This window comes from Somniosus microcephalus, unplaced genomic scaffold (assembly GCF_052327205.1).
Source record: "Somniosus microcephalus isolate GS21.2 unplaced genomic scaffold, FLI_Smic_1.0 unresolved_chr1, whole genome shotgun sequence".
NCBI classification, from domain to species: domain Eukaryota; kingdom Metazoa; phylum Chordata; class Chondrichthyes; order Squaliformes; family Somniosidae; genus Somniosus; species Somniosus microcephalus.
The window spans coordinates 153,300,667-153,323,446 of NW_028225179.1; the positions used below are offsets into that span (position 1 = coordinate 153,300,667).

Below are 22,780 nucleotides of genomic sequence, written 5' to 3' on the forward strand. Positions count from 1 at the left end.
TTGGCTGACCGTTAACTCCTCTGACATCAGACGTTTTGTGTGCTCCTGCTCCATTTTCTCCATCAGCTGCTTCTGTTGTCTTTCCAGATTCTCCAACTCTATATCAAAGAACTCTTTCGTTGCATTCAACTCTTGCTCAAAACGGCGAAGCATTTGTTCTAATTGCTGTTGTAGTTTGAAATGGAGTTGAGTTCGAGCCCGGTGTCCCTCAGAAATGGGCACATCAGTAGACTTGCCAGACTCAGAATCCACAGTTAAACTATGTTGTTGTTGCTCAGTGGAATTCTGTGCTGAAACTTTGTCTTTTGCACCTGAGTTGGGCTTACCATCATCCGTTCCAGAGTCTGGGCCGACTATCTTCACCGAGTTCTCACTCGTTATTGTTTGTAGGAAATGCCAGTCCATATTCATTTTCCTAATCCACTCCCGTCCTAGTAGTGGAGGACCTCCTTCAGATATCACATATAAGTCCATTATTTGACTGTCTTCGCCCTTGTGGACCACTGCAACCTCTATTTTCCCGATGGGGTACACTCTTTGCCCCGTGTATGTTTTCAATATAATCCCCGTATCCTGTAGGGGAATATGTTGGAATAACTTTCCGTAATCTTTCTTATTTATGACCGTCAATGCCGATCCAGTGTCCAATTCCAGTTTTACTTGGACTCCTTCTATCTGAAGAGTGACCCAAATTGTCTGGAGGTCTGCACCCTTACCAGCGTTGAGTACTCTTAAGCTAGCCAGTTCATTACAGCTTAAGCTAGCCAGTTCATTACTGCTAGCGTCTGAATCGGACTCCTGTTCGGTCACCTTGTGTACCTTTGCGTATTTTCCTTGCGGTGACTTCTTGTTGCTGGTCTTCTTCCCTGACCTGCATACTCTAGCTATATGTCCAAGCCTACCACAAGTTCTACATTCTTGGTTTTTAAACCAACACTGGTTCTGATCATGCGTTGTCTTTCCACAACGATAACATTTGCCAGAACTCACACCCAATTTGTGTGCACTGAGCTCCGGTGACCGTAGCTGCATTACTGCCGTGCCTCTCGCTGCGGCTTCGTGTGCTGCTGCCATAGTGGCCGCCTTCTCAAGCGTCAGCTCATTCTCCTCGAGCAGTCGCTTTTGTGTATCCTGTTTAAATAAACCACACACAAATTTGTCTCGTAGTGCATCTGTCAGTCCCGTTCCAAACTGGCAATATTTCGCTAATTTACGCAATTCCAGCAAATATTCAGCATTGCTTTCATGCTGTAGCTGCCTTCTGTCGTAAAATTTAAATCGTTCCGCTAGCATCAGCGGCGTGGGGTTTAGATGATCTTTCAGGACAGTAACAATCTCATCGAACGTCTTATCCGCCGGTTCATCTGGTGATAACAGGTGTTTCAATTGCCCGTATGTCTTCGCACCCATTAAATTTAATAATGTTAGAGCTTTATCTTGGTCACGAATTTTATTGGCCTTACAATAATTTTTTACTCTTTCAACATATATGGCCCAATCTTCGAGGTCACTATCAAAGGTGCTAATATTCCCGTGTTTAGGCATTGTAGATTTGCAATTTCTCAGATTTTATTTTCTTTACTTGTTATCAAAGATGGCGGCTTCCCGCTCTTGCTGTCGTCCTCCGCCCACAAAATGGCGGTTTTCCCGCGCTTGGCGGTCTTCACCCGTCCCCGACGCCGTCTCCCTTCAGCCCCCGAGTGCGGCCCTTATCTTCGCCGCGATCGCCCGAGTGCGGCCCTTATCTTTGGTCCCGATCGCTGGCCCGCGCTGCGCCTCGCACTTGAAGCGGCTCCCGGCCTCTGGCTCACCCGCTCGCGCGGCTCTTGCTCGCTCCCTCCCGGGCTCTGGCTTACCCACGAGGTTATGGAGGCTTCAGGGTCCTAATGCCTGTCGCATCCAGTCGCTGGCAGCTGTCAGGATTTCTGCTGCCCTTCAGTTTTGAGTGGGGTGTTGAGGATTGAAACCTCTCTTCAACGTCCTGTCTTTGGACGAAGCCGCCGTGGAATAACTGCCGCAGGGTTCGAACCGACTCGTCGCCAGTGTTAAGTATGTGTATTGTATTGAACAATTAACACAAAGACTTAAACGTATAACTCAAACAGGTCTTTACTGGTTGGAGGTAGGGACTGCACGTAGGTCTTTACTTCATGCCCACAGGCGGGAACTGAGGGGAGATCAGTACCCACAGTACTATTTATACCCCATGGCCAGGAGTGGTACTGCGTATCACTACGCCCTACAAGTAGTGCAGTCCTGTCCATAGGTTCAAAGTAGCACACATATTACATACACAACAAGGGTTACTTTCAGACTGACTGATAGTGGCTCAGTACTCTTTTCTCTTACCGCTCAGGTGTAGCAGCAACTCTTTCAACCTTAGAAACCATGCAACTGCTTTCCTCAACTGGTGCCATCTTGAGAAATGGTTAACAAGCTTGTTCACTGTGTCAAAGTTCTCTTTCGTATTTATGAGATTTACTGTGACTGATCTCTTGACTTCGACGTCGCCTTCAGCAATCTGACTTGGCATATCTGGTCTTTCTGGCCATGATCTCTCTGTTTCCAGCAGATAACTTGGGCCTTGTATCCAAGTTTCACTCCTCATGAAGTTTTCAGCCTTCAATCCCTGTGAGGCTTGATCTGCTGGGTTTAATGAGGTGTTTACATACCTCCATTGAGATGGTTGTGTAGCTTCTCTAATGGATGAGATTCTGTTTGCTACGAAGGTCTTGAAGCGTATCTTCTCATTCTCTATATACTTCAGCACCGTCGTGCTATCCGTCCAGAAGACAGATTCTTCTAATGGGAGCTGTAACTCTTTCCGCATCACCTGGTCAGCTTTAACTGCAACAACCGCTGCCGTCAATTCCAGTCTCGGGATGGTGACCTGCTTCAGCGGAGCCACCCTGGATTTCCCCATGAGGAAGGCACAATGTTTCTGGCCCTGTTGATTTGTCAGCAAGAGGTAAGTAGCCGTGCCATAGCCGTCCTCACTGGCGTCCGAGAAATGATGTAGTTGAGCCGTCTTTGTAACTCCAAAACTCGCGGGCTTGATGCATCTACTGACGTTGAAGCTAGAAAGTTGTTGCAAATCTGTCAACCATCTGTGCCATCTCTGAGCTTGACCTTCTGGGATATCTTCATCCCATCCTCTCTTGTCTCTACACAGCTCTCGTAGCATCAGCTTCACCGGCAGAATGAGTGGTGCCAGGAATCCGAGAGGGTCGTAGATGGAACTGACCACGGAGAGAATCCCTCGTCTTGTGGATGGTCTTTCGTTCACCATTATCCTGAAGTTGAACGTGTCTGACTCGATGCACCATTGTACACCAAGAGCTCTCTCGATAGGAAGGACATCGTGGCTCAGGTCCAGATCTTTGACTTCAGTGGCTCTTTCCTTTTCTGGGATAGAAGCTAGAACTGCTCTGCTGTTGCTTATCCACTTAGTCAGATGGAATCCTCCATTCGAACACAGAGTTCTAAGGTCTCTTGACAGTGCGATGGCATCGTCTTCTGTTGACACGGACTTCAGACAGTCATCGACATAAAAGTTTCTGAAGATTGTCTCCACAGCCTCTGATGGTGCTTTGCCTTTGCCATCTTCTGCAGTTTTTCTGAGAGCGTAGCTTGCACAGCTGGGAGATGATGTGGCTCCGAACAAGTGTACGGCCATTCTACATTCCACCATCGCTTGACTAACGTCGCCATCTGGCCACCAAAGGAAACGCAGAAGATCAGCATCTTCATCAGGGATTCTGACTTGGTAGAACATTGATTCTATGTCTGCCATCATGGCAACGAGCTGTTGTCTAAACCTAGTCAAGACGCCAATGAGGGTATTAGTAAGATCAGGACCTTGAAGCAGCTGGTCATTCAGTGAAGTTCCTCTGAATGAGGCGGCGCAGTCAAACACTACCCGGATCTTTTTCTTCTTTGGGTGATGCACACCGTGATGAGGAATGTACCAGACCCTTCCATCGTCTCTGTTCAACTGTTCCTCGGGCACTTTTACAGCATAGCCTTTCGCTATGATGTTTCTCATGAAGCCTTTGTAGTCTTCGTGAAAGTCGGGGTTCTTGTTCAGCTTTCTCTTTAGACTGATGGCGCGTTGCTCTGCTATGCAGCGATTGTTCGGCATCTTCGCGGTCTGTCTTCTCAGTGGCAAACCAATGTGATAGTGGCCATCAATGAACTGTGTAGACCTTGTCATCAAACCCATGAACTGATGGTCTTCTTGTGACATCTCTGTCCTTTCCTCACAGCTGCGTTCTGAGAAGTCTGCGTAGAACTGCTGTATCAACAGCTCTTCAATGCTTGCGATAGAGATGCGATTAACTGTGACGTTTTGTCGTTCCTCCTTGTTCGACTTGTTGCCATCATCTCTCCTTACCGGTCCATTGACTACCCATCCAAGGGCTGTCCTGACGGCGTAGGGTCCGTCATACTTGCTGTTTATCACCTGCCATGGCTCCATAGTTTTGTAGGCATTGGTTCCAATTAATAGGCCAATTTCTGCTTCAATGTATGGGAGACGCACCTTTTCTAGGTAAGGCCATCTATCCACATCCTTCTGCAGGGCTAAGTTCCCTATTCTAACAGGAATCTCCCTCTGTGTGAAAACATTAGGCAGGTCTATGAAGTCCTTCTCTTCAAGTCCACACACTTCTAAGTCTGACAGGATATAACTTTGCATTGACTTCTCATGACCCATGGTGCGTAATAGGATTTCTGTTCTTCTGCCTCTAACGTTCAGCTGTCGCATGAGTGATTCTGTGCAGAACATTGCTGAGCTACCTGGATCCATGAAGGCGTAAGTCTCCACAAGCTTCTCGCTCCTCTTAGACTTGATCTTTACTGGTACGATGGCAAGAATACAGTCACTGTCACCGGCCCCAGTGAGTCCACAAGTCTCTGGTTCTAGCGACACCAGAGCACTTGAAACAACCTTCTCGTCGGTATTGTTTTCTTCACTCTTCTTAGAGACTTGTTCTTCTTTATGGATATGCAGCAGACTAGGATGTTTCCGAGTGCACTCTCTGCATGTTGTTCTTTGCTTACAGTTTCTACTCAGGTGCCCCTGAGAGAGACATCCAAAACATAGGCCGTTGTACTTCAGGAATTCGATTCTGTCCTTATGTGGCTGTGCTTTGATGTCGCTGCAGAAATCCAATGTATGATTCTTCTGGCAGAATAAGCATGGCTTCTGAAAGGCATTAGCAGACGTCACTGTGCTGCTCTTTTTGGAAGATGAGTTCTGGGGCCTTTCTTCCTTGGCCTGGGTGATGATAGTTGCAAAGCTGCTTCCCCTGGAACCACCTTTCCTGAGAGTCTTTGATTCAACGGGCTTGGCTTTCACTCTTCCATCGGTGGTCGGGCTGACATCCTGGATATTTCCAAACAATGGGTCCCTAGCAATTTTAGCCTGTTTGTCTATGAAATTCACTAAGTCTGCAAACCTGGCTCTACTTTTCCGTCTCTCCATTATCTCAAAGGCTGTTCTTCTCCATTGTTCTCTCATCCTGTAAGGAAGCTTAGAGATGATGATTCTCATAGTCGTAGGATTGTCCATCTCTTCCATGAATTCAACATCCTCCATGGTGTTGCGACATCCTATGAGGAAAAGAACATATGCGTTCAATGCCTCTCCGTCCTCCGATCTGATCTGTGGCCACTTGGTAGCCTTTTCAATATATGCAGTGGCTATCTTCAGCTCGTTACCATAGTGCTCCTGCAGCAACTTCCTGGCTTCTATGTATCCCCGGTCCGGTCTCATGTGTTCACAGCTTCTGACCAGGTCTTGTGGTTTACCACTGGTGTACTGTCCCAGGTAGTACAACTTATCACTGCTGCTCTCTGTTTTGGAGTCAATGGCTTGTTCAAAGGATCTGATGAAGGGCTTATACTTGAGTGGGTCGCCTTGGAACACTGGTATGTCTCTTTGAGGGAGTCAAAACAGATTCTGTTGTTTTACAAGCATCTCTGTAATTTCGTTCTGACGTTGCATCACTCGGTATAGGCTTCTCCCTGTGTCTTCAGGCCTTACGGAGCCAGGAGCTTCCATCAGCCAGAAGGATTGCTGGCCAAAAGAGGGAAATAAAGCTCACCCCAAAGGCAATGGAAGAGAACCCCAAATCAGGCATTCACTTTCAACTAAAGTTTGAGGTAGCCGAATCCTAAAGATACTTAATTGGGTCTAAAGGTCTGGACCATCTCTCCCTAAAGGAAAGGAACAACCTGAAAATGTTACCGTCCTCCAGATAGCACTTTTAATAAGTTTAGCTAGACTGTAATGTTCTGGATGTTATGAGGGTCTGGAAAACTCCCCCAGAATTCTGCAACTCCTCACCAAAGAGTGTACAGAGATTGAGTTTGCAAGTTTGATACAGAAGTATTATGTGAGACAATTCTAAAAATATATAGATTTATTAAAGAACCGACATGTAATTTACAGTTGGTGATTCAATCGCAACATTAACAGTTCCAAAAAGAGAAAGCTTTACAATCTTATTATCAGAGATCCTATTCTCAAATCTTAACTTCACTACAGTTTTACAGTTCTCAGTCTTATTCAGGATATCCACCAAAATCAAATACAGTACCTTGATCCCCGAGATACAAAGAGTTGTAGACTTACAGAGCTGCCTCTGAAGCCTGAGAATCACTTTGCCTCTTTACAGCGAATCTATTATTCCATTTGAGAGCTCAATATTTATACCCTTTTCCAATGGTATTCCCTTTAAGGTTTTCTGCTGATGTAAGCTAATTATCTCTAGTCCTTTTTCTGCTGACTTCTGCAATTCTTAGTCACCTCAGCTGGTAGCAATACAGATTTGTGCCTCCTCTAGGTGTTCCAAGCTTACCATAAAAAATGGTGTAACAGCAGGTGCATTTTATTTGATGTCATTTTTACTAAGGCCTTCTGTTTGTGCCTCTTTACGAAGTGTAAATTAGAACACCTTAACCAGGGTGATCTTTTGTTTTGTTCTGAAAGGTTCAGACTGTCAGGAACTTTTAACCTTCTGTTTCAATAAGGTTATTGATTCAGTGTCAACAACGATCTTATCTCTATTGCCAGCATGCTACTACAGTTTTTTCAGTTCGGTTTCCAGATTTCCAGACCAAGTGTGTCATGTTTAAATAAGGCCAGAATTCTTTCATAGAATGGTGTATTTTTCTGAATAGGTTTTATGGTTTATTCCTTCACACATGCACACCAAGGTCCCGCTGATCCTCTGTCCTTCCTAGGGTCCTACCATTCATTGTGTATTCCCTTGCCTTGTTAGTCCTCCCAAAATGCATCACCTCACACTTTTCAGGGTTAAATTCCATTTGCCCCTGTTCTGCCCATCTGACCAACCCGTTTATATCGTCCTGTAGCCTGAGGCTTCCCTCCTCGCTATTTACCACCCCACCAATTTTCGTTTCACCTGCGAACTTACTGGTCATACCTCCTACATTCATATCTAAATCATTAATGTAAACTACAAACAGCAAGGGACCCAGCACCCATCCCTGCGGTACACCACTGGACACAGGCTTCCAGTCACAAAATCAACCTTCGACCATCACCCTCTGCCTCCTGTCACTAAGGCTTGAGAAAGAAACAGGAACGACAGAGCAGGAAATCGGGTGAATTATAGTCAAATCTGGCACGGAAAGAGAACTAGAGAGGGAACGGATGATTGGGATTAAGAGAGGGGGTCGTGAAAGGTGAGCGAAAAGTAAAAGAATCTACGACAGAAATGAGACTGAACTGTATAAATTGTTCCTTTTCTGGGTACCGAGAGATTGATTGGCATTGCATGAACAATGAACACGTTGTTAAAAGGGTATTTACGCTGTTAAGTACCAGCCCTAACTTTCTGCGGCGAGTTCAATGGACAATTAATGTGCAAATCCAGCCAGTTCTTAAAACTAACGGGGAGGTTGAGGGGGAGTTGCTGAGGTAAATGACAGAGTGACGTAAATCGACCAGCAAGTTCTGGAGATTCAGAGCTCATGGCGCATCTCTTCATCCTCTGATCTTGCTGACTGATTTGCTCATTAATAACGGCGTGCGTCGTAAACTCGCTGTGATTTTTCCAGCAAGATTTGGGTCATTAAGCCTGCAGTGACTAGTTTTAGCCAAATGTGTTAAAGATGGAAAGACTTGCATTTCTATAGCGCCATTCACAACCTCAGGACGTCCCAAAGCGCTTCACAGCCAATGATGTACTGTTTGAAGTGCAGTCACTGTTGTAATGGGGGAAACGTGGCAGCCAATTTGCGCACCGCAAGCTCCCACAAACAGCTATGTGGTAATGACCAGATCATCTTTTTTTTTAGAGATGTTGGCTGAGGGATTAATATTGGCCCCAGGCCTGGGGGACCTCCCCCACTGCACTTCTTCAAACTAGTGCCATGGGATCTTTTACGTCCACCTGAGAGGGAAGACGGGGCCTCGGTTTAACGTCTCATCCGAAAGACGGCACCTCCGACAGTGCGGCGCTCCCTCAGTACCGCACTGGGAGTGTCGGCCTGGATTTTTGTGCTCAAGTCTGTGGAGTAGGGCTCGAACCCACAACCTTCTGACTCAAAAAGCGAACGCGCTACCTGAGCCACGGAGGGTGGGTGGGTGGAGAATTGCTAAAGTCATTGACAATCACAGATAAACACGTCACGCTCTCGTACTCCACTCCCGTTGTTTGTCGAATGGGGTGACATCCACACAAGCTGTAGTACAGGAGCGTTGGGTGTCTGTCCGTGAACTTTGATCATCAGACAAGCTGTAGTACAGGGGCGTTGGGTGTCTGTCTGTGAACTTTGATCATCAGACAAGCTGTAGTACAGGGGCGTTGGGTGTCTGTCCGTGAACTTTGATCATCAGACAAGCTGTAGTACAGGGGCGTTGGGTGTCTGTCCGTGTACTTTGATCATCAGACAAGCTGTAGTACAGGGGCGTTGGGTGTCTGTCTGTGAACTTTGATCATCAGACAAGCTGTAGTACAGGAGCGTTGGGTGTCTGTCCGTGAACTTTGATCATCAGACAAGCTGTAGTACAGGGGCGTTGGGTGTCTGTCAGTGAACTTTGATCATCAGACAAGCTGTAGTACAGGAGCGTTGGGTGTCTGTCCGTGAACTTTGATCATCAGACAAGCTGTAGTACAGGGGCGTTGGGTGTCTGTCCGTGAACTTTGATCATCAGACAAGCTGTAGTACAGGGGCGTTGGGTGTCTGTCCGTGAACTTTGATCATCAGACAAGCTGTAGTACAGGGGCGTTGGGTGTCTGTCTGTGAACTTTGATCATCAGACAAGCTGTAGTACAGGGGCGTTGGGTGTCTGTCCGTGAACTTTGATCATCAGACAAGCTGTAGTACAGGGGCGTTGGGTGTCTGTCCGTGAACTTTGATCATCAGACAAGCTGTAGTACAGGGGCGTTGGGTGTCTGTCCGTGAACTTTGATCATCAGACAAGCTGTAGTACAGGGGCGTTGGGTGTCTGTCCGTGTACTTTGATCATCAGACAAGCTGTAGTACAGGGGCGTTGGGTGTCTGTCCGTGAACTTTGATCATCAGACAAGCTGTAGTACAGGGGCGTTGGGTGTCTGTCCGTGAACTTTGATCATCAGACAAGCTGTAGTACAGGGGCGTTGGGTGTCTGTCCGTGTACTTTGATCATCAGACAAGCTGTAGTACAGGGGCGTTGGGTGTCTGTCTGTGAACTTTGATCATCAGACAAGCTGTAGTACAGGAGCGTTGGGTGTCTGTCCGTGAACTTTGATCATCAGACAAGCTGTAGTACAGGGGCGTTGGGTGTCTGTCTGTGAACTTTGATCATCAGACAAGCTGTAGTACAGGAGCGTTGTGTGTCTGTCTGTGAACTTTGATCATCAGACAAGCTGTAGTACAGGGGCGTTGGGTGTCTGTCTGTGAACTTTGATCATCAGACAAGCTGTAGTACAGGGGCGTTGGGTGTCTGTCTGTGAACTTTGATCATCAGACAAGCTGTAGTACAGGGGCGTTGGGTGTCTGTCCGTGAACTTTGATCATCAGACAAGCTGTAGTATAGGGGCGTTGGGTGTCTGTCCGTGAACTTTGATCATCAGACAAGCTGTAGTACAGGGGCGTTGGGTGTCTGTCCGTGAACTTTGATCATCAGACAAGCTGTAGTACAGGGGCGTTGGGTGTCTGTCCATGAACTTTGATCATCAGACAAGCTGTAGTACAGGGGCGTTGGGTGTCTGCCCGTGAACTTTGATCATCAGACAAGCTGTAGTACAGGGGCGTTGGGTGTCTGTCCGTGAACTTTGATCATCAGACAAGCTGTAGTACAGGGGCGTTGGGTGTCTGTCAGTGAACTTTGATCATCAGACAAGCTGTAGTACAGGGGCGTTGGGTGTCTGTCCGTGAACCTTGATCATCAGACAAGCTGTAGTACAGGGGCGTTGGGTGTCTGTCCGTGAACTTTGATCATCAGACAAGCTGTAGTACAGGGGCGTTGGGTGTCTGTCCGTGAACTTTGATCATCAGACAAGCTGTAGTACAGGGGCGTTGGGTGTCTGTCCGTGAACTTTGATCATCAGACAAGCTGTAGTACAGGGGCGTTGGGTGTCTGTCCGTGAACCTTGATCATCAGACAAGCTGTAGTACAGGGGCGTTGGGTGTCTGTCAGTGAACTTTGATCATCAGACAAGCTGTAGTACAGGGGCGTTGGGTGTCTGTCCGTGAACTTTGATCATCAGACAAGCTGTAGTACAGGGGCGTTGGGTGTCTGTCCGTGAACCTTGATCATCAGACAAGCTGTAGTACAGGAGCGTTGGGTGTCTGTCCGTGAACTTTGATCATCAGACAAGCTGTAGTACAGGAGCGTTGGGTGTCTGCCCGTGAACTTTGATCATCAGACAAGCTGTAGTACAGGGGCGTTGGGTGTCTGTCCGTGAACCTTGATCATCAGACAAGCTGTAGTACAGGAGCGTTGGGTGTCTGTCCGTGAACTTTGATCATCAGACAAGCTGTAGTACAGGAGCGTTGGGTGTCTGCCCGTGAACTTTGATCATCAGACAAGCTGTAGTACAGGGGCGTTGGGTGTCTGTCCGTGAACTTTGATCATCAGACAAGCTGTAGTACAGGGGCGTTGGGTGTCAGACAAGCTGTAGTACAGGGGCGTTGGGTGTCTGTCCGTGAACTTTGACCATCAGACAAGCTGTAGTACAGGGGCGTTGGGTGTCTGTCCGTGAACTTTGATCATCAGACAAGCTGTAGTACAGGGGCGTTGGGTGTCGGTCCGTGAATTTTGATCATCAGACAAAGTTCTGGATGCGGGTGGATGGGTTGTTGAGCATTCACGATGCTGAGAGGGTCGTGGATAGCACGTTTAGTGAGTTGGTCACACCGCAGGGAAGGGCTGCACAGGAAGATAGGAAATGGGTGACCACCAGGCGGAGCAATAGAAGCAGGCAGGTAGTGCAGGAGACCCCTGTGACCATTCCCCTCTCAAACAAGTATACCGCTTTGGATACTGTTCAGGGGGATGACTCACCAGGGGAAGGCAGCAGCAGCCAACTTCCTGGCACTGGGGGTGCTCCTGCTGCCCAGGAAGGGGGGAAAAAGAGTGGGAGAGCAATAGTGGTAGGGGATTCTATAGTAAGGGGAACAGATAGGCGTTTCTGTGGCCGTAGACGTGAATCCAGGATGGTTTGTTGCCTCCCTGGTGCCAGGGTCAAGGATATCACTGAGCGGCTGCAGGGCATTCTGGAGGGGGAGGGTGAACAGCCAGAGGTCGTGGTCCACATTGGTACCAACGACATAGGTAAAAAGAGGGATGAGGTCCTGCAGCAAGAATTTAGGGAGCTAGGTGAAGGATTAAAGAGCAGGACCTCAAAGGTTGTAATCTCTGGATTACTCCCGGTGCCACGTGCTAGTGAGTATAGGAATAGGAAGATAGAACAGATGAATGCGTGGCTAAAGGGATGGTGCAGGAGGGAGGGCTTTAGTTTCCTGGATCACTGGGTCTGCTTCTGGGAAAGGTGGGACTTGTACAAGTCGGACGGTTTACACCTGAACCAGAGGGGAACCAATATCCTTGCGGGGAGGTTTGCTAGCACTGCTGGGGGGTGTTTAAACTAACTTGGCAGGGGGATGGGGTACAGAGTGGAGCTATAGTAGGGGGTGATTTACAGCCAAATACAGAGGAAAAAACAAGTCAGCTGGGAAGGCAGAGCAAATATGTGAAGGCAAAAGGGAATATGGCAGGGCTGGAAGGCATTTATTTTAATGCAAGCAGTCTTGCAAATAAGGTGGATGAACTGAAGTTGTTGTTGAACACATGGGAGTACGATATTGTTGCCATCACGGAGACATGGTTGAGGGAGGGTCAGGACTGGCAGCTCAATATTCCGGGGTATAGAATCTTCAGGCGAGACAGAGGGGGGTGTAAAAGGGGAGGGGGTGTTGCAATATTAATTAAGGAGTCAATTACTGCTGTAAGGAGGGATGATATATTAGCGGGTTCCTCAAATGAGGCCATATGGGTAGAACTTAAAAACAAAAAGGGGGCAAGCACTTTGCTGGGAGTGTACTATAGGCCCCCAAACAGTCAGGGGGAGATAGAGGAACAGATATGTAGGCAAATCTCAGAAAAGTGTGAAAATAATAGGGTAATAATAGTGGGGGATTTCAACTTCCCCAATATAAATTGGGATAGTCAGAGTGTGAAAGGCTTAGAGGGTGCAGAATTCTTAAAGTGCATCCAGGAGAGCTTTTTGAGCCAACATGTAGAAAGTCCTACAAGAGAGGGGGCGGTACTGGACCTAATTCTGGGGAATGTAGCCGGGCAAGTGGTGGAAGTATCAGTAGGAGAGCATTTTGGCGACAGTGACCATAATTCGGTGAAATTTAAGGTGGTCATGGAAAAAGACAAAGACGGCCCGGAAATAAGGGTTCTAAATTGGGGGAAGGCCGATTTTAATATGATAAGGCAGGATCTGGCCAAAGTGGACTGGGAGCAGCTACTTATAGGAAAATCCACATCAAAACAGTGGGAGACTTTCAGAAGGGAAATAGAGAGAGTACAGCGCCAACATGTTCCTGTAAAGGTCAAGGGTGGGACCAACAAGCAAAGGGAACCTTGGATGACAAGGGAGATACAAAAATGCATTAGAAATAAAAGGGGGGCTTTTGGCAGTTACAAAAGACTAAAGACGGAAGAAGCCCTAGAGGAGTATAAAAAGTGCAGGGGCATACTCAAAAAAGAAATTAGGAGGGTGAGGAGGGGCCATGAAATAACACTGGCAAGCAAAATAAAGGAAAATCCTAAGATGTTTTATAAGTATATTAAGGGCAAGAGGATAACCAGGGAAAGGGTAGGGCCCATTAGGGACCAAAGTGGCAATCTGTGTGTAGAACCAGATGATGTAGGCGGGGTTTTAAATGAATTTTTTGCATCTGTGTTCACTATGGAGAAAGACGATGCAGACATAGAAATCGGGCAAGGGGATTGTGACATACTTGAACATATTAGCATCGAGAGGGAGGAGGTGCTAGCGGTTTTAGCAGGCCAAAAAGTGGATAAATCCCCAGGCCCGGACGAGATGTATCCCAGGCTGCTGTGGGAGGCAAAGGAGGAGATTGCAGGGGCTCTGACACAAATTTTCAGAACCTCTCTGGCCACAGGGGATGTACCAGAGGACTGGAGAACAGCTAATGTCGTACCATTATACAAGAAGGGTAGCAGGGATAAACCAGGGAATTACAGGCCAGTGAGCCTAACATCTGTGGTAGGGAAATTATTGGAAAAAATTCTGAGGGACAAAATTAGTCTCCACTTGGAGAGGCAAGGATTAATCGGGGATAGTCAGCATGGCTTTGTCAAGGATAAATCATGTCTGACAAATCTGATTGAATTTTTCGAGGGGGTGACTAGGGAGGTGGATGAGGGAAATGCTGTGGATGTGGTTTACATGGACTTCAGTAAAGCTTTTGACAAAGTCCCGCATAGGAGACTGGTCAAGAAGGTAAGAGCCCATGGGATCCAGGGTGCCTTGGCGCGTTGGATCATAAACTGGCTGAGTGGCAGGAGGCAGAGGGTGATGGTTGAAGGTTGCTTTTGTGACTGGAAGCCTGTGTCCAGTGGGGTACCTCAGGGATCGGTGCTGGGTCCCTTGTTGTTTGTGATCTACATAAATGATTTGGATGAGAATGTAAAAGGGATGATCAGTAAGTTTGCAGATGACACGAAAATTGGTGGGGTGGTAAATTGCAAGGAGGAAAGCCTCAGGCTACAGGACGATATAGACGGGTTGGTCAGATGGGCGGAAAAGTGGCAAATGGAATTTAACCCTGAAAAGTGCGAGGTGATGCATTTTGGACGGACAAATAAGGCAAGGGAATACACAATGAGTGGTAGGACCCTAGGAAGTACAGAGGGTCAGAGGGACCTCGGTGTACATGTACATAGATCTCTGAAGGCAGCGGAACAAGTAGATAAGGTGGTTAAAAAGGCATATGGGATACTTGCCTTCATTAGCCGAGGCATAGAATATAAGAGCAGGGAGGTTATGATGGAGCTGTACAAAACGCTGGTGAGGCCACAGCTGGAGTACTGTGTGCAGTTCTGGTCGCCTCGCTATAGGAAGGATGTGATTGCTTTGGAGAGGGTGCAGAGAAGATTCACCAGGATGTTACCTGGGATGGAGCGCCTCAGCTATGAAGAAAGACTAAACAGGCTGGGGTTGTTTTCCTTGGAGCAAAGAAGGCTGAGGGGGGACCTGATTGAGGTGTACAAAATGATGAGGGGCATAGATAGGGTAGACAAAGAGGAACTTTTCCCCTTAGTAGGGGGGTCAATAACAAGGGGGCATAGATTCAGGGTAAGGGGCAGGAGATTTAGAGGGGATTTGAGGAGGAACTTTTTCACCCAGAGGGTGGTTGGAATGTGGAACTCAATGCCTAAAAGGGTGGTAGAGGCAGGAACCCTCACAACATTCAAGAAGCATTTGGATGAGCACTTGAAATGCCATTGCTTACAAGGCTATGGACCAAATGCTGGAAAATGGGATTAGACTGGACAGGGATGGATGGGCGGCGCAGACACGATGGGCCGAAGGGCCTCTTTCTGTGCTGTAAAACTCTATGACTCTATGACTCTATGACAAGCTGTAGTACAGGGGCGTTGGGTGTCTGTCCGTGAACTTTGATCATCAGACAAGCTGTAGTACAGGGGCGTTGGGTGTCTGTCCGTGAACTTTGATCATCAGACAAGCTGTAGTACAGGGGCGTTGGGTGTCTGTCCGTGAACTTTGATCATCAGACAAGCTGTAGTACAGGGGCGTTGGGTGTCTGTCCGTGAACTTTGATCATCAGACAAGCTGTAGTACAGGGGCGTTGGGTGTCTGTCCGTGAACTTTGATCATCAGACAAGCTGTAGTACAGGGGCGTTGGGTGTCTGTCCGTGAACTTTGATCATCAGACAAGCTGTAGTACAGGGGCGTTGGGTGTCTGTCCGTGAACTTTGATCATCAGACAAGCTGTAGTACAGGAGCGTTGGGTGTCTGTCCGTGACCTTTGATCATCAGACAAGCTGTAGTACAGGGGCGTTGGGTGTGTGTCCGTGACCTTTGATCATCAGACAAGCTGTAGTACAGGAGCGTTGGGTGTCTGTCCGTGAACTTTGATCATCAGACAAGCTGTAGTACAGGAGCGTTGGGTGTCTGTCCGTGAACTTTGATCATCAGACAAGCTGTAGTACAGGGGCGTTGGGCGTCTGTCCGTGAACTTTGATCATCAGACAAGCTGTAGTACAGGGGCGTTGGGTGTCTGTCCGTGAACTTTGATCATCAGACAAGCTGTAGTACAGGAGCGTTGTGTGTCTGTCCGTGAACTTTGATCATCAGACAAGCTGTAGTACAGGAGCGTTGGGTGTCTGTCCGTGACCTTTGATCATCAGACAAGCTGTAGTACAGGGGCGTTGGGTGTCTGTCCGTGAACTTTGATCATCAGACAAGCTGTAGTACAGGGGCGTTGGGTGTCTGTCCGTGAACTTTGATCATCAGACAAGCTGTAGTACAGGGGCGTTGGGTGTCTGTCCGTGAACTTTGATCATCAGACAAGCTGTAGTACAGGAGCGTTGGGTGTCTGTCCGTGACCTTTGATCATCAGACAAGCTGTAGTACAGGAGCGTTGGGTGTGTGTCCGTGACCTTTGATCATCAGACAAGCTGTAGTACAGGAGCGTTGGGTGTCTGTCCGTGAACTTTGATCATCAGACAAGCTGTAGTACAGGGGCGTTGGGTGTCTGTCCGTGAACTTTGATCATCAGACAAGCTGTAGTACAGGGGCGTTGGGTGTCTGTCCGTGAACTTTGATCATCAGACAAGCTGTAGTACAGGGGCGTTGGGTGTCTGTCCGTGAACTTTGATCATCAGACAAGCTGTAGTACAGGGGCGTTGGGTGTCTGTCCATGAACTTTGATCATCAGACAAGCTGTAGTACAGGGGCGTTGGGTGTCTGTCCGTGAACTTTGATCATCAGACAAGCTGTAGTACAGGGGCGTTGGGTGTCTGTCCGTGAACTTTGATCATCAGACAAGCTGTAGTACAGGGGCATTGGGTGTGTGTCCGTGACCTTTGATCATCAGACAAGCTGTAGTACAGGGGCGTTGGGTGTCTGTCCGTGACCTTTGATCATCAGACAAGCTGTAGTACAGGGGCGTTGGGTGTCTGTCCGTGAACTGTGATCATCAGACAAGCTGTAGTGCAGGGGCGTTGGGTGTCTGTCCGTGAACTTTGATCATCAGACAAGCTGTAGTACAGGGGCGTTGGGTGTCTGTCCGTGAACTTTGATCATCAGACAAGCTGTAGTACAGGAGCGTTGGGTGTCTGTCCGTGAACTTTGATCATCACAATTTCTACCCACTGAAGATGAGATCGATAAAATCCTTGGCCCTTGACAGGCCCCATCTTCAATATGTAGGTGAAGAGTATTATGCAGGATTTTGTAAATAAGGAGAAACTGTTTCCAAACTGTTTCCACTGGCAGGAGAGTCGGTAACCACAGAACACAGATTTAAGATAATTGGTGAAAGAAGCAGGGGGGGAGGTGAGGAGGAATGTTTTTACACAGCGAGTTGTTGTGATCTGGATCCTGAAAGGGCAGTGGAAGCAGATTCAGTCGTAACCTTCAAAAGGGAATTGGAGAAATAATTGAAGAGGGAAAATGTGGAAGGCTATGGGGAAAGAGCAGGGGGCAGCGGAACTAATTGGACAGCTCTTTCTAAGAGCCGGCACAGGCACGATGGGCCGAATGGCCTCCTTCTGTGCTGTGAATATGTATCTGGCAGTGTGATCCATTTTTTGCAGTCGCAATACATCCCCTGCCAATCTAGCAAGCTTGTGGCTATGTTGTCTGGAGATGTCTATTGGCTACAGGTGATGGGAACATAGGAACAGGAGGAGGCCATTCAGCCCCTCGAGCCTGTTCTGCCATTCAATGAGACCGTGGCTGATCTGTGACCTAACTCCACCTCCAACTCCAGGTCATGTACGATCTTGTGTAACTGTTCTAAGGGCCTAGTACCTGCTGGGTTGAACAGTAGTAATCTCTTCACCACTAACTCTTTGCCTCTTATTTTTTGTTTTAGATTCCACGGTTAAAGACCCTGTGAAACTGGGCAGCCTGTCAACCCCTAATGTCACGGCTAACTCGGTCCGACTCGCCTGGACAGTGGACAGGGCCTTTGACTCATATTTAATACAGTACCGAGTCCAGGGTTCTGTGGAGACCCAGAACATCACAGTCACCGGCGGACGCCGATCGTACCTCATCGTAGGCCTCAAGCCTATTACCAGATACACGGTCTATCTCTACGGGATTTACGGTGGCCTGCGGACAGAGCCCTTGACCACTGTCGTGTCCACCACAGGTACTTCGATTTCCCACACCCCCGCAACCCCGCCCCTTCGCCAGTGGATTCATTTGTGTTTTTCCGAGAAAATATTTGAATTATACATCCATTCCTGTTAACACAAGCTTCAACAGAGGAAGTGGTTCCTTCATTCCAGCTCAGAACTGGGGGGGTGTATTTTTAACCAAACTCTTAGAAGATAGCAATATTACATGGAATTTTACAGCACAGAGACCAGCCATTCGGCCCATCAGGTCCATGTTGGTGTTTATGCTCCACACGAGCCTCCTCCCGTCTTACTTCATCTCACCCTATCGACATATCCCTCTATTCCTTTCCCCATCATATGTTTATCCAGCTTCCCCTTAAGGGCATCTGTTATTCACCTCAACCACTCCATGTGGTGGCGAGTTCCACATTCTCACCCACCTCTGGGTAAAGAAGTTTCTCCTGAATTCCCTGTTGGATTTATCAGTAACTATCTTATATTTATGGCCCCTAGTTTTAGACTCCCCCACAAGTGGAAAGTTTTTTCTCTATGTCTACCCTATCCAACGCTTTTATAGTTCAAAAGACCTCTATCAGGTCACCCCTCAGTCTTCTCTTTTCTAGAGAAGAGCCCCAGCCTGTTCAGTCTTTCCGAATAGTTGATATTTCCTAATCGATTGAGTAAAGTTTGCTACCTGTGCTTGCTGTACACTGGTTAACGGGTGATCCAATTGAGGTGTTTCAGATGATTAAAGGATTCATTAGAACAGAAGAACACAAGACGTAGGAGCAGGAGGAGGTCATTTGGCCCCTCGAGCCTGCTCCGCCATTCAATGAGATCCTGGCTGACCTGATCTTGGCCTCAACTCCACTTCCCTGCCTGCTCCCCATAACCCCCGACTCCAACAAAAAACCGTAGCAACACAGGTTGCTTTATTTGGGGGGAGTATTTTCATCGTCCACCAACAGCACACACAAAAGACAACAGAAAATGCTGGAAATACTCAGCAGGCCAGGCAGCATCCGTGGAGAGAGAAACAGGGTTAACGTTTCAGGTCTGGGACCCTTCAGAACTGATGAAGGGTCCCAGACCTGAAACGTTAACCCTGTTTCTCGCCACAGATGCTGCCTGGCATGCTGAGTTATTCCAGCATTTTCTGTTCTTATTTCAGATTTCCAGCATCCGCAGTATTTTGCTATTATAACAGCACACACAAATATTGATACAATGCCGCCTAGTTTACACTATCACCTAAGGTGTGTTTCTACCCTGTCCTTTGTCTGGGTGTTTGTTTATGGGCTGTTTCCCTCTATTATATATTCGTACCCTGTATATAAAGATATAGTTTCACCGTCAACCAGTGAATGATTCAATCCCATTCCTTGTCCTCTCTTCAATTCCCATTCCTTGTCCTCACCAATTCCCATTCCCTGTCCTCTCTTCAATTTCCATTCCCTGTCCTCTCTTCAATTCCCATTCCCTGTCATTTCTTCAATTCCCATTCCCTGTCCTTTCTTCAATTCCCATTCCCTGTCCTCTCTTCAATTCCCATTCCCTGTCCTTTCTTCAATTCCCATTCCCTGTGATCTCTTCAATTCCCATTCCTTGTCCTCTCTTCAATTCCCATTCCCTGTCCTCTCTTCAATTCCCATTCCTTGTCCTCTCTTCAATTCCCATTCCCTGTCCTCTCTTCAATTCCCATTCCCTGTCCTCTCTTCAATTCCCATTCCCTGTCCTCTCTTCAATTCTCATTCCTTGTCATCTCTTCAATTCCCATTCCCTGTCCTTTCTTCAATTCCCATTCCCTGTCCTCTCTTCAATTCCCATTCCTTGTCATCTCTTCAATTCCCATTGCCTGTCCTCTCTTCAATTCCCATTCCTTGTCATCTCTTCAATTCCCATTCCTTGTCCTCTCTTCAATTCCCATTCCTTGTCATCTCTTCAATTCCCATTCCTTGTCCTCTCTTCAATGACCATTCCCTGTGATCTCTTTAATTCCCATTCCTTGTCATAGAAACATAGAAGATAGGAGCAGGAGTAGGCCATTCGGCCCCTCGAGCCTGCTCCGCCATTCAATGAGATCATGGCTGATCATCCAAATTCAGTACCCTGTCCCTGCTTTCTCCCCATATCCCTTGATCCCTTTAGCCTTAAGAAATATATCCAACTCCTTCTTGAATATATTTAATGAATTGGCCTCTACTGCCTTCTGTGGGAGAGAATTCCACAGGTTCACCACTCTCTGGGTGAAGAAATTCCTCCTCATCTCTGTCCTAAATGGCTTACCCCTTATCCTTAGACTGTGACCCCTGGTTCTGGACTCCCCGACCATCGGGAACATCCTTCCTGCATCTAGTCTGTCTAGTCCTGTTAGAATTTTATAAGTTTCAATGAGATCCCCTCTCATTCTTCTAAACTCCAGCGAGTATAAGCCCAATCGACCCAATCTCTCCTCATACGTCATTCCTGCCATCCCAGGTATCAGCCTGGTGAATCTTCGCTGCACTCCTTCCATGGCAAGAACATCCTTCCTCAGATAAGGTGACCAAAACTGCACACAATACTCAAGATGTGGTCTCACCAAGGCCCTGTACAACTGCAGCAAGACATCCTTGTTCCTGTACTCGAACCCTCTCGCTACGAAGGCCAACATACCATTTGCCTTCTTAACCGCCTGCTGCACCTGCATGCTTACTTTCAGCGACTGGTGCACAAGAATGCCCAGGTCTCGTTACACTTCCCCTTCTCCCAATCTATTGCCATTCAGATAATAATCTGCCTTCCTGTTTTTGACACCAAAGTGGATTGCATCTGCCATGCTTCTGCCCAATCACCCAACCTGTCCAAATCATACTGGAGTTTCTCGGCATCCTCCTCACAGCACACACGCCCACCCAGCTTTGTGTCACCTGCAAACTTGGAGATATTACATCTAGTTCCCTCGTCTAGATCATTAACATATATTGTGAATAGCTGGGGTCCAAGGACCGATCCCTGCGGTACCCCACTAGTCACTGCCTGCCACTCGGAAAACCAGCCGTTTATTCCAACACTTTGCTTTCTGTCTGCCAACCAGTTCTCTATCCAAGTCAATACCTTGCCCCCAATCCCATGTGCCTTAATTTTACACGCTAATCTCTTATGCGGGACCTTATTGAAAGCCTTTTGAAAGTCCAAATACGCCACATCCACTGGTTCTCCCTTATCTATTTTACCAGTTACATCCTCAAAAAATTCCAGTAGATTAGTCAAGCACGGTTTACCTTGTGTAAATCCATGTTGACTTTGTCCGATCCGGTCACTTTTTTCCAAGTGCTCTTCTATTACATCTTTTATAATGGACTCTAGCATTTTCCCCACTACCGATGTCGTTTTCTCTCTACCACCCTTTTTGAACAGTGGGGTAACATTAGCTACCCGCCAATCCATGGGTACTGTTCCAGATTCCATCGAATGTTGGAAGATGATCAACAATGCATCTACTATTTCTAGGGCCACTTCCTTAAGTACCCTAGGATGTAGATTATCAGGCCCTGGGGATTTATCGCCCTTCAATCCCATCAATTTCCCTAACACCATTTCCCTACAATCTCTTCAATTCCCATTCCTTGTCCTCTCTTTAATTCCCATTCCATGTGCTCTCTTTAATTCCCACGAGCTTTCCTGGTTTCTTTCTGTTCAGGAAGACGCTGAGGCAGCTTTTTAACATCTCGTGTTTCCCAGTCAGGACAGTTGATTGGCCAAGCCTGGCTGTGGGACATTCTTAGGGTGGGAGTGGCCCCGTATAAAGGCAGGCCTTCCTTTTTTCCCCATGCAGAACACACCACAGGTTTTTCCTGTGCAGAGAGAAAAGTCATTCATATTTCTCCAGCGAAATGTAAGCTTTTGTCTCCATTTCCTCTCGTTGGGAGAAGAGGCAGAGATGAACACTCTTCTTGGTGAAGATCACTGAGGGGGTTTCTGTTGCTTCTGTTAGCTTCAAATCCTTGGCTGTCTCCAGTGCTCATTTCCTGTTCCCTTTCACAAGTGATGTATGTAGTTATCTGAAATTTCAAATAACTTGTATTTATATAGCGCCTTTAATGCAGTAACGCATCCCAAGGTGCTTCACAGGAGCGATTATCAAACAACATTTGACATCGCGCCACATGAGGAGATATTCGCTCAGGTGACCAAAGCTTGGTAGGTTTTAAGGAACATTTTAAAGGAGGAGAGAGAGATGGAGAGGGAGGGAATTCCGGAGCTTAGGGCCTAGACAGCTGAAGGCACAGCCGCCAATGGTGGAGCGATGAAAATCCACCGTTGGTTGTGCAAGAGGCCAGAATTGGTGGAACGCAGAGATCTCGGGGGGTTGTAGGGCTGGAGGAGGTTGCAGAGATAGGGAGGGTGTCATCCACGGTTATCTTTTTTTCTTTTCCTCCCCCCACTCCTTTCAGCTCCAGACCGCCCGCGGCAAAGTGAATTGGGCAGCCTCTCGGTATCCAACATCACGGCGGACTCCCTCCAGCTCTCTTGGGTGACAGAGAGGGAATATGACTCCTTCCTGGTGGAGTACGGCGCTGAGGAGGATCAGGACATGCAGAGCCTCACGGTAACCGGTGGCCTTCGATCCACCGTCATCACGGGCCTGAAAGCGACCACCGCCTACACGCTCTATCTCTACGGGCTCTCTGCTGGCCAGCGCACCAGGCCGCTGACCGTGGCTGCCACCACCACAGGTAATTTTAGAAACCGACCCGAACTAGTTCTTCTTCCCCCAAGAGAAATATTCGCCGTGTCGATCCAACAAATACTCGCACAGTTCATTCTCTGCAAACCTTTCGCCTCACAGGCCAGCCGTCGCTATTGCAGAATGATACCCTGCAGAATTGCATAGAGTGACCTACACAAGAAATAGGAGCAGGAGTCGGC

At 47.6% G+C, this 22,780-nt stretch overlaps 1 protein-coding gene across 1 annotated transcript in view; it reads left to right on the plus strand.

Annotated features, from left to right (window-relative positions):
• LOC147096268 (tenascin-X-like) overlaps nucleotides 1-22,780 on the plus strand; it is a 442,953-nt gene that overhangs the window by 250,810 nt on the left and 169,363 nt on the right. The window contains 2 exon segments of the mRNA XM_085975125.1: nucleotides 17,617-17,898; nucleotides 22,306-22,587. Coding sequence (XP_085831251.1) covers nucleotides 17,617-17,898; nucleotides 22,306-22,587 — 564 coding nt within the window.